This window comes from Rhinopithecus bieti, unplaced genomic scaffold (genome assembly GCF_001698545.2).
Source record: "Rhinopithecus bieti isolate Rb0 unplaced genomic scaffold, ASM169854v2 scaffold_47444, whole genome shotgun sequence".
Lineage (NCBI taxonomy): Eukaryota > Metazoa > Chordata > Mammalia > Primates > Cercopithecidae > Rhinopithecus > Rhinopithecus bieti.
Window position 1 is genome coordinate 1,119,897 of NW_016819781.1, and position 12,583 is coordinate 1,132,479.

The 12,583-nt window shown below is 42.3% G+C and overlaps 1 protein-coding gene across 1 annotated transcript in view; it reads right to left on the reverse strand.

Moving 5' to 3' along the window:
* The window catches only part of SVEP1 (sushi, von Willebrand factor type A, EGF and pentraxin domain containing 1), a 101,798-nt gene that overhangs the window by 23,070 nt on the left and 66,145 nt on the right, over nt 1–12,583 (reverse strand). Inside the window, exons 23-25 of the mRNA XM_017859241.1 lie at nt 9,167–9,230; nt 6,938–7,111; nt 5,623–5,799 (exon numbers count right to left, since the gene is read on the reverse strand). Coding sequence (XP_017714730.1) covers nt 5,623–5,799; nt 6,938–7,111; nt 9,167–9,230 — 415 coding nt within the window. The remainder of the gene's footprint in view (nt 1–5,622; nt 5,800–6,937; nt 7,112–9,166; nt 9,231–12,583) is intronic.

The following is a 12,583-nucleotide window of genomic DNA, read 5'->3' on the forward strand; positions in this document are numbered from 1 at the left end:
GAGGATCTGCTGTTAGTCTGATGGGCTTCCCTTTGTGGGTAACCCGACCTTTCTCTCTGGCTGCCCTTAAGATTTTTTCCTTCATTTCAACTTTGGTGAATCTGGCAATTATGTGTCTTGGAGTTGCTCTTCTCGAGGAGTATCTTTGTGGCATTCTCTGTATTTCTTGACTTTGATTGTTGGCCTGCCTTGCTAGGTTGGGGAAGTTCTCCTGGATAATATCCTGCAGTGTGTTTCCAACTTGGTTCCATTCTCCCTGTCACTTTCAGGTACACCAATCAGACGTACATTTGGTCTCTTCACATAGTCCCATATTTCTTGGAGGCTTTGTTCATTTGTTTTTACTCTTTTTTCTCTAAACTTCTCTTCTTGCTTCATTTCATTAATTTGATCTTCAATCACTGATACCCTTTCTTCCACTTGATCCAGTCAGTTACTGAAGCTTGTACATTTGTCACATAGTTCTCATGTCATGGTTTTCTTCTCTATCAGGTCATTTAAGGACTTCTCTACATTGGTTATTCTAGTTAGTCATTTGTCAAATCTTTTTCCAAGGTTTTTAGCTTCTTTGCGCTGGGTTCGTACTTCCTCCTTTAGCTCAGAGACGTTTGATCGTCTGAAGCCTTCTCTCAACTCATCAAAGTCATTGTCTGTCTGGCTTTGTTCCATTGCTGGTGAGGAGGTGCATTCCTTTGAAGGGGGAGAGGCGCTCTGATTTTTAGAATTCTGAGGTTTTCTGCACTGCTTTTTCCTCATCTTTGTGGTTTTATCTACCTTTGGTTTTTGATGATGTGATGTACAGATGGGGTTTTGGTGTGGATGTGCTTTCTGTTTGTTAGTTTTCCTTCTAACAGTGAGGACCCTCAGCTGCAGGTCTGTTGATGTTTGCTCGAGGTCCACTCCAGACCCTGTTTGCCTGGGTATCAGCAGTGGAGGCTGCAGAAGAGGAATATTGCTGAACAGCAAATGTTGCTGCCTGATCATTCCTCTGGAAGCTTCATCTCAGAGGTGTACCTGGCTGTGAGTTGTCAGTTTGCCCCTAGTGGGGTATGTCTCCCAGTTAGGCTACTTGGGGGCCAGAGGACCCACTTGAGCAGGCAGTCTGTCCGTTCTCAGATCTCAAACTCTCTGCTGGGAGAACCACTACCCTCTTCAAAGCTGTCAGACAGGGTCATTTAAGTCTGCAGAGGTTTCTGCTGCCTTTTGTTTGGCTATGCCCTTTCCCCAGAGGTGTGGTATACAGAGGCAGGCAGGCCTCCTGGAGCTGCGGTGGGCTCCACCCAGTTCGAGCTTCCTGGCTGCTTTGTTTACCTACTTAAGCCTCAGCAATGGTGGGCGCTCCTCCCCCAGCCTCGCTGCCGCCTTGCAGTTAGATCTCAGACTGCTGTGCTAGCAATGAGGGAGGCTCTGTGGGCATGGGACCCTCCGAACCAGGCGAGGGATATATTCTCCTGGTGTGCCGTTTGGTAAGACCATTGGTAAAGCACAGTATTAGGGTGGGAGTGACCCGATTATCCAGGTGTTATGTGTCATGGTTTCCCTTGACTAGGAAAGGCAATTCCCTTCCCCTTGTGCTTCCCAGGTGAGGCAATGCCTTGCCCTGCTTCGGCTCTTGCTCGTTGGGCTGCACCCACTGTCCTGCACCCACTGTCCAACACGCCCCAGCAAGATGAACCTGGTATCTCAGTTGGAAATGCAGANTGTGGGCATGGGACCCTCCGATCCAGGCGAGGGATATATTCTCCTGGTGTGCCGTTTGGTAAGACCATTGGTAAAGCACAGTATTAGGGTGGGAGTGACCCGATTATCCAGGTGTTATGTGTCATGGTTTCCCTTGACTAGGAAAGGCAATTCCCTTCCCCCTTGTGCTTCCCAGGTGAGGCAATGCCTTGCCCTGCTTCGGCTCTTGCTCGTTGGGCTGCACCCACTGTCCTGCACCCACTGTCCAACACGCCCCAGCAAGATGAACCTGGTATCTCAGTTGGAAATGCAGAAATCACCCGTCTTCTGTGTCGCTCACACTGGGAGCTGGAGGCTGGAGCTGTTCCTATTTGGCCATCTTGGATTCAGGGTGTTTTTGTAGTGGCTGGTAACAATTTTTCCTCTCCATATTTAATGCTTTCTTCATGAGCTCTTGCAAGGCAGGCCTGGTGGTGATGAATTCCCTCAGCATTTTCTTGTCTGAAAAGGATTTTATTTCTCTTTCACTTATGAAACTTAGTTTGGCTATGAAATTCTGGGTTGGAAATTCTTTTAAGAATGTTGAATATTGCCCCAATCTCTTCTGGCTTTTAGGGCTTCTGCAGAGAAGTCTGCTGTTAGTCTGATGGGCTTCCCTTTGTAGGTCACCTGGCCTTTCTCTGTGCCTGCCCTTGACATTTTTTCCTTCATTTTTACCTTGGAGAACCTGAGGATTATGTGTCTTGGGGTTGATCTTCTCATGGAGTATCTTACTGGGGTTCTCTGGATTTCCTGAACTGGAACATTGGCCTTGTCTTGCTAGGTTGCAGAAGTTCTCCTGGATGATATCCTGAAGTATGTTTTCCAAGTTGGTTCTATACTCATCTCTTTCAGGTACCTCAATCAATCATAGGTTTGGTCTTTTTACCTAATTTCATAGTTCTCAGAGGAATTCTTTGTTCTCTAATCTTGTCTGCCTGTCTTATTTCAGCAAGATAGTCTTCAAATTCTAAAATTCTTTCCTCCACTTGGTCCATTCAGGTATTGATTCTTGTTGCATTGTGAAGTTCTCGTGTTGTGTTTTTCAGCTCCATCAGGTCATTTACATTCCTTTCTAAACTGGTTATTCTGGTTAACAGCTCCTACATTGTTTTATCCTAGTTCTTAGCGTCTTTGCATTGGGTTAGAACATGTTCCTTTAGCTCAGCAAACTTCATTATTACCCACTTTCTGAAGCCTACTTCTTTCAATTCATCAATCTCAGCCACTGCCCAGTTCTGTGCTTTTCCTGGAGAAGTGTTGCAATCATTTGGATGAGAAGAGGAACTCTGGCTTTTTGAGTTTTCAGTGTTTTCTTCATTGATTTTTTTTTTCTCATATTCCTGAGTTCTCCAGTTTTGATCTCTGAGGTTGCTGACCTTTGGATGAGGCTTTTGTGAGGGCTTTTTTATTGATGGCTGTTGTTGCCTTCTCTGTTTTTCTTTTAACAGTCAGGCCCCTCTTTTGTAGGGCTGCTGTGGTTTGCTGGGGGTCCACTCCAGACCCTATTTGCCTGGGTTCCACCTGCACTTGAAGGTGTTACCAGCGGAGGCTGCAGAACAGCAAAGATGGCTGCCTGCTCCTTCCTCTGGGAGTTCTGTCCCAGAGGGGCACTGACCTGATGCCAGTGGGAATATCCTTGTATAAGGTGTCTGGTGACCCCTGTTGTGGTGGGGGGGGGGGTCTCATCCTATCAGGAGGCATGGGATCAGGGACTCGCTTAACAAAGCACTCTAGCTGCCCCTTGGCAGAGCAGGTGCACTGTGCTGTGGGGAATCCGACTAGTCCAGCCTGCCTGGATTCCTCAGAACCAGCAGGGGAAGGACTAAGCCTGCTGATCTGTGGAGACCATGGCCACATGGAGCCCCAGGGGCTCCATCTTAGGGAGATCAGAGTTCTATTCATAAACCCCTGGCTGGAGTTGCTGAAATTCCCGCAGGCAGGCCCTGCTCAGTGAGGAGGAGAGGGATCAGGGTCCAGTCTAAGGAGGCAGTCTGGCCACAATCTGTCACAGCTGCTGTGCTACGCTGTGGGGGAATTCCTCCTCTGTCCAAAATGCCCAGTCTTCCTGGCACTAGCAGGGAAAAAAAAGGCAGACTGCAGCTGCAGTGATGGTGGCTGCCCCTTCCCCCAGGAGCTTGTCATCTTAGGCAGCAGGCAGCCATAGTAATGGTGGTTGCTCCTCCCTCCGATAACTTGGTAGCCTTAAGAAGTTTTCAGTGGCCACCAAGAATCTGCACAGCTCTGTGCTTGGGACCCAAGGCCCTGGTGGCATGGGCTCATGAGGGGGATCTCCTGATCTGCAGGTTGCACAGATCCATGGAAAAAGTGTGGTTTCCTGAGTGGGGTAGCACAATCACTCACCACCTCCTTTGGCTGGGGGTGGGAGTTCCCCTTGCCCCATGTGTCTCCCAGGTGAGCCGTTGTACCACCTTGCTTTTTCTCACTTTCTGTGGATTGTACCAACTGCCTGGTCAGTCCCAATGAGAGAACCTGGATACCTCAGTTGCAGGTGCAGGATTCACTCACTGTTTTCATTCTTCTCGGTGGGAGGCTCCAGCCACAGCATTTCTACTTGGCCATCTTGACCCCTCCCCACAAAATAAACATTCTAAAGCTGCAATAGGCTGCTAGCTGAAAATTCAGGGACTTGGCCTGTTGTATATATCTTCCTGTTAAGAGATAGTGCTAATATGTACCAATTCATTTATTCTTCAAAACAAATCTATAGGATATCTATAATAACTACAAGATAGGTATAACTGAGACTGTTTCTGATTCCAGAATCCCCATTACTTTCACAGGCATATTTCTTATCTCAAAGTGGGAGTGCAAGGGTTCTGAAGATGAAGACCATTGCAGGCATGATACATTCCTATACTATGTAGCCTTGTGCCTTGCATCTGGTCGGACTCAATGAATATTTTAATTGATTACTGTAGAGGAAGTAGCTCAGATAACAAATGAGTCTGGAGGGCAGGACGTTGGCAGGGGAATTTTTTTTTTTAGACAGAGTCTCACTCTGTCTCCCAGGCTGGAGTGCAGTAGTGCAATCTTGGTTCACTGCAATCTCTGCCTTCCAGGTTCAAGCGATTCTACCTCAGCCTCCCAAGTAGCTGGGATTACAGGTGTGTGCCATCACACCCAGCTAATTTTTGTATTTTTAGTAGAGACAGGGTTTTGCCATCTTGGCCAGGCTGATCTGGAACTCCCGAACTCAGATGATGCGCCCACCTCAGCCTCCCACAGTGCTGGTATTACAGGTGTGAAACCATGCCCAGCCGGCAGGGAGATGTTTTAAATGGAGTTAGAAAGTGTGTGTTAAAAAACCTTGCGTTATTACAAGGCAGCAAAAGATGCCTCCGGATTGCATAAATGCAGCAACAAAGTGCTAACACAAAGTGCTAACCCATAGTGCTAGTGGTTCTCAGATTGTGTTTCCTGGGTCAGCAGCATCCTCACCAGCAACATCTAGAACTGTGTTTTAACAGGTTCTCTAGGTGGTTCTGATGCAGGCTCAAGTTTCAGATTCACTGTAGAATAATTTTTCTATTGCAAAACATTCGTAGTATGTTAAACGATAGGTTGGGGACTCTGACAGTGTGGAGAAAAAGATGTATTTTGAATTTAATATCTTGCTCATTCTTAGGGGAACACATTTTGTAAATCTGTTCAGTGAATCCTAGTCAGGTGGGTTTTAGTTTAGTTCTGGAAAGCTTTTTTTTTAATGTTTGAAATTCAAAGATTAAAAAAAATTTGCAAACATTAATGAGGAACATGATAATTGTGATAGCACAGAGATCTAAATATCTACAACTAAGTGACTTGATTGAAAACAACCTCACAAGGATGGGAAAACATTTCACACTAGCATCATGAACTGGCTTCCACCTGCTGACTTACTTTCACATTTGGCGCTTGTCTGTGTCCACGTCTCGTCAGGGTTGCAGGTAATGATGCCTTGACCCTGCAGCAGAAAGCCTTCCCTACATTTGATGGACACATTCTGATCAACATAAAACTCCTTTTCAGACAGCAGAGCATTCTCAGGAATCACAAAAGGAACAGGGCATGGATTTGCTGTCAAAAAGAAAAGAAAATGCTTACTGATATTTTCCCTATTTTCCTAATGTATTTCTTTGAAGGCGGAGTAGTAGTCCTATAGGAGATAGGTTCTCAGTAATGATCATATGAGGTTTAAAAATATGGAACTTCAAACATTAGACACAGCCTTGTTTTGCGTCCTCATGAAATTATATGTAAAGATAAAGCCAGGTAAGATCAGAAAACATGAAATTATTCAACCACTAATGCAAGGTCCTAAAAGTTGAAGATGACAAATTATGCCTGAAATTATGGGCCACAACATTATTTAAATGATTGATTTTTTGATCAGCATTGTGAAAATAAAAGGCATACTAGAAATCAAGGGGTATATCATATATTCCCTTATTATCTGAAGAATATCAAATACTTCCCATTGTCACTTTGCTTTCTTTATAAATCATCAGACATTTCTATGTGAGCTGAATATGACTTTAGACTCATACTGCTATGGGCAGGACATTAGAACTAGTGGAGTCTGCATGCCTTATTGATAAAGATGGATTCCTTTTTATAGGCCTGAGGGAAACACAGGAAATGATGATGGCATTATGCGTGCTTAGTGCAAGTGTGTGACACATATATCAACACATATTTCAAGCAATTTCAGTTTTCTGATTTTAAATGAGCACAAAGTATTTGAGTGACGTACACTTCCACTGTTACTGCATTATGAAGGTACTTCAAACAGTAACAAGTGCAATCTCAACTTATACCTTGCTTGTGAATATTGTTTTCATTCGAATGGTTATAATTCATTATCTTATCATATTGACATATGCTTCATTATATTAACATCACATATTAAATGTATTTTCTTTCTTTCCTATCTCCAGTAGAATTCATGATGCATGTATGTCAAAATTTTTTCATTAAGTTGCATTTTCTCTTAGTAATCACTCGAGGTATCTGACAAAAGCTGATTCTCAGACAGGACCTTAGATAACACAAATAGATTTTTAAAATATCCCAGAGAATTCAGATTGGATAGGCAATAATTGCTTTCTCTGGGCCCATATCCCTTATGAGTGGAGTTTCCTCTGTGTTTTGGATATGTGGGAAGCTAATCGTGAAGCTGAATCTGACTAAAATCTCTCCTAAAGTCAACACACACGTTTGCAGAGAGGGACTGGGTGGCTCCAGGTTCCATTTTCTGTGCAGTGTGCCTCAGATGGCCCTTCAAGACTGTAGCCTCTGTTGCAGGAATATACCACGTTGGGGCCAGTTGTCGTGTTTTCAATGTCAGCTTTCCCATTGAGAAATTCAAGTGGAGCTTCACACCTGGTCTCTAAAAACAAGAATAAAAGCCTCATATTAATTGCTTCCCCAATTCCTCTTTCCTACGATTGCCAAATATACTTCATGGAATATATAAAATATTATGGCCTATTCATGTGTGAAGCACAGTGATATTCACTGAAGGAGAAAAATACAGCATACCTAAGTATTGGATTAATACATGCATGCAGTTAAAGATTGGGATTTAGTCCTATTGACTCCAGCTGTCTTTATGTATTATTAATAATGCTGGGGACAGGGGGTATGGATGAGCAGGTGGGTAAAACAATCTCATTGTATATTGCAAGCAATGGTCAAGAACTTTTCAAACAATACTAAATTTATTTCTTACAACCCTTAAGTTGTAAGCCCAAATAAAATACAGGATGCCCTGTTAAATTTCAATATCAGATAAATAACAAATACATTTTTAGTATAAGCATGTCTCAAATATTGCATATTTACAAATTTACATTTATTTTCATCTGGAATTTAAATATAACTGCATGTCCTGTATTTTGTTTGTTCTAAATCTGGCAACCTTACTTATAGCAACTCTGAGATTATCTCATGTAACATTTGCCAAAAAGTGAGGCTTAGAGAAGTTAAATAATTTGGTCAAGGTCAGACACTGCTTGTAAGAAGAGATAAAATATAAAATTATCAGAAGGTAAAAGATAATAGGAAAGCATAAAGAACAGGGACCCATGAGCTTGGGGGGAATTAGAATAAATGACATTTTATATGACTTTTAAGGAATATGCTGATTTCATAAACTGGTGGGTATTAAAGTTATAAAGAATGATTTTGCATTACTGTGAGAAATGTTATTAGCAGGGATGCTATGAGGAAAATAGGATCACCCTTTCAAGAATCTCAAAAAATGGGCTTGAGTCTTAATTTTATAATTTTTGTGAAGGCAGAGAAGGTGGTTCTAGACTAGTGGTTCTCAAGTTTGACTGTACTTTAGAGAACCTGGGAAGCATTTATGGCCTATCACAGACCAAATGAGTCCAAATCTTTATATTGAGGGCTACCTTTCAGTATTATATTAAAAATTCCCCAAACATTGCAAATGTGAACTCTGAGTTGTGAGTCACTGGACTAGATGCTAATGGACTTCTTTCAGTCCAAAGTTGAGTACACTAGGATCACAGATCTTAACCTTGGCTGCACTTTGAAACCACCTAGAGAGCTTTAAAATGCTATTGATGCTGTGCCGGGCATCGTAGCTCATGCCTGTAATCCCAGCACTTTGGGAGGCTGAGGCGTGTGGGTTGCTTGAAGCCAGGAGTTCGAGACCAGCCGGGCCAACATGATGAAGCCCCGTCTCTACTGAAATACAAAAAATTACCTGGGTGTGGTGGAGCATGCCTGTAGCCCCACCTACTCAGGAGGCTGAGGCATGAGAGTCGCTTGAGCCCGGGAAGTGGAGGTTGCAGTGAGCCGAGGTTGCACTACTGCACTCCACCCTGGGTGACAGAGTGAGACTCTATTTAAAAATAAAAATAAAATAAAATAAATATATACATACATTGTCCTTTGGCAGAGAAGGGAATACTGGGGATAAAGTTATGTGCATTAACCCACATTTTGCCAAATAAACTTGGTGGTTCTCATAAAATGAGTTAATGTAAAATTCCATGCAAAATATTAATATTAATTTATTTGACAGATGGACCAACAGCACGTTAAAAGTATTGGCTAGTATTATCACCAAAAAACAACAGCTCTAAGCCTTCTAATTCATAATTATTTGAGAAAAACCCCCACAAAATGCTAATAAACTCAATAATTAACTAGTTTTTAAACAAAATGTTTGCCATTGCAGAGTCAGTAATCTTGTGTCCTATCGCAGTTAACTGTTAATCCCTACTACAGTTTTTGACCCTTTTACTGGTTTGCTGCCGTGAGAAAAAGCCCATTAAAAGGTTCTCATACAGTTTATGGAGTTGGCTTACATTTTTTTTTAATTACAAACCTAATCTATGAAGAAAATGTAGCCACACTGTTATTTTGTGTCCTCAGTGTCATTTTGGGGGCGGCTAAGTGTCATTCAACTCACCTTTGCATATTGCCACCCCTCCACTCCACTGTCTGTTCTCCTGGCAGACACGTTCTCTGTTCCCCTGTGAAACAATGGAGGAAAGTCATCAACAAGATCATAACTCTATAATAGAAAAATAATAAGGAAATGCAAAGTAATCTTAGCTATGGCCTGGAATAGCTCAGCACTGGAATGCTAAATAAGCACATTAAATAAATATAGTTTAAGGGAGTAGGTTTAGACTTTCAAAAATGTTTTTATCAAATTGCTTCAAAATTCATACCCTGGCAGACCGGTATAATTAAGGTACAGACTTTGCTTCACCTTTTATTTTAAATGGCAACTAATTATAATCTGTAGCTAAGACTGACAAAGAATGCATTAGAAATGGTCAAACAGTATTCTATTGTGTATGTATGTGTACATATATGTGTATGCATTCTTAGAAATATATGAATCATAGTGCATCATAATATATGTATGTACACATACATACACAATAGAGTACTATTTGGCCATAAAAACAGATGTGATATATACACATAAGTAGATATATATATATATCTCAAATTTTCTTTATCCATTCGTCCATCGATGACACCTAACACTGAGGTTGACTCCATATATATCTTGGTAATTGTGTATCCCAAAAATGTATACAATTATGATTTGACAATCAGAAATAATATTAAGCATATATTCTAAAATGCAATCCCCCAGAAACTATTTGGTTCAGATGATCTTGGCCTAGCAACATATACTGTTTTTCTTTTTACAACTTCTCAGGTGATTCTCAAGCAGATGGTAATGAACTACACTAATTATAAGAGCAGCAATTTATCAGTGATTCTCAGTCCTGGTTGCACACAGGAATCACCAAGGGAACTCTGAAAAAGTTACCGCTGCCCCAGACTCAACCCACAAAGATATTGAATTCATCAGTCTGACGTGAGAACAGGTATTTGCATTTTAAAAAATGATGTCTGATGGAAAAATTCAAACATATGAGAAATACCAACAGTAGAAAGAACAGTATAAGAAACTCTCATGCAGACATCACCCAGTTTACCCAACTGACTCAAGGCCAACCTTGTTTCATGTAAGCCCCACCCCTTCCATGAACTCACATTATTTTGAAGCAAATTCCAGACTTCAAATCATTTAACAATAATTATTTCAGTATGACTCTCTAAAAGAACTCTTAAAAATTATAACCACAGTAACATCACACCTCAAAAGGGTAACAATTCCTTAATATTAATAAAATGTCCAGTCAGTTTTCAAATTTCCAATTGTTGCATATATTTCATAATTTATTCTTTAAATAGTTCTGTTGAATTAGTACCAAATAAGATCTGCACACTGAGACTAGTTTGTTTCTGTGATGATTAATTTTATGAACAAATGTACAGCAAACTGATGGATCATTACATTTTTTTTTTTTTTTCGAGACAGAGTTTCGCTCTGTTGCCCAGGCTGGAGTGCAGTGGTGTGATCTCGGCTCACTGCAACCTCCACCTCCCATGTTCAAGTGATTCTCTTGCCTCAGCTTCCCAAGTAGCTGAGACTACAGGTGCCCGCCACCACACTCAGCTAATTTTTGTATTTTTTAGTAGAGATGGGGTTTCACCACGTTGGACAGGCTGGTCTCAAACTCCTGACCTCAGGTGACCTATCTGCCTCACCCTCCCAAATTGCTGAGTTTATAGGCATGAGCCATCATTCCCAGCCTTGATGGGTCATTACATTTGAAGAAGTATTAATAGATAATTCACCTTTAAACTTTTGGAAACATCCTGGTTTTAACTACAAAATGGAGAGAGTGGTAATAGTGATTGCTCTCACTCTGAGCTCCATGTTAGAATCACCTGAGAAACTCTTTACAAATACTGACGTGCAGCAACTTGAATGGGCCAGGAGGTGCCCAGCTTAAACACTGCTTCTGCATGTGTCTGTGAGGATGTTGCTGGAAGAAATTAGCATTTAAACTAGTGGACCATGTCAAGTAGATTGCCCTCCCCAGTGTGGGGGGCAGGGGGGCACATCTTCCAAAACACTGAGGGACCAAATAGAACAAAACATGGAAGGAGGAGGAAATGGCCCTTTTTTTCTTCCTCACCACTTGAGTTGGGACTCAATGTCCTCCTCTATCTTCAGACTGGGGTTTACATCATCAGCTCACCTAGTTCTCAGACCTTTGGACTTAGACTGAATTACACCACTAGCTTCTCAGGGTCTCCAGTTTGTAGACGGAAGATCCTGGGATTCAGCCTCCATTAACGTGTGAGCCAGTTCCTCATAATCTCTCTCTCTCCTCTCTCTCTCTCTCTCCCCTATTGATTCTCTTTCTTTGGAGAATCGTGACTAATGCAATATCTCTTATGTCTCTCTAAACTTAGGTTCCTTCTCTGTTTACTCCATCTGCCCTGTCAATTTATTTGTCTTGGACACTGAAAAACCAGGTCATTGGTCCTGTATCTGTTCCCACAGATAGAATTTTGCCAGTTGCTTCATTGCGGTGTCTCTGACACTGTTTGTTGGATTTAGAGGCTTGATAAGTTCCAAATTCAATTTTTGTGTGTGTGTGTGGTGGAGGTTGGGAGAGCACAAAATATTTTCATAGATGGGATTGTTCACCCATCCAGAGACTCATAATGTCTGGATCCATTTTTTGTGACTTCAGCAGCCATGGTTGATCATAACCTAAATCCATTAATTCTTAGAAGTTGCAAATTCTGCTATTTAAATTCTATTTTATCATTATGAAATGGAACTTCCCCTCATCTACTATTTGGTTATCTAGTCAAACAGGTAGCATTGGAAAGACAATTGTTCCTCTTGAGTTGTCTGTTTTTAAAATGATGAGTTTGTTCATAAGCATCCTTTAAGAGTTTCTAACTAATTTTTTAAAGTATCATTATAAGGGGCGGAGCAAGATGGCCGAATAGGAACAGCTCCAGTCTCCAACTCCCAGCACGAGTGACACAGAAGACCGGTGATTTCTGCATTTTCAACTGAGGTACTGGGGTCATCTCACTGGGGAGTGCCGGACAATCGGTGCTGGTCAGCTGCTGCAGCCCGACCAGCGAGAGCTGAAGCAGGGCGAGGCATCGCCTCACCTGGGAAGCACAAGGGGAAGGGAATCCCTTTTCCTAGCCAGGGGAACTGAGACACACAACACCTGGAAAATCGGGTAACTCCCACCCCAATACTGCGCTTTAAGCAAACGGGCACACCAGGAGAATATATCCCACACCTGGCCGGGAGGGTCCCATGCCCACAGAGCCTCCCTCATTGCTAGCACGGCAGTCTGCGATCTAGCCGCAGGGTGGCGGCGAGGCTGGGGGAGGGGCGCCCGCCATTGCTGAGGCTTAAGTAGTTAAACAAAGCCGCTGGGAAGCTCGAACTGGGTGGAGCTCACAGCAGCTCAAGGAA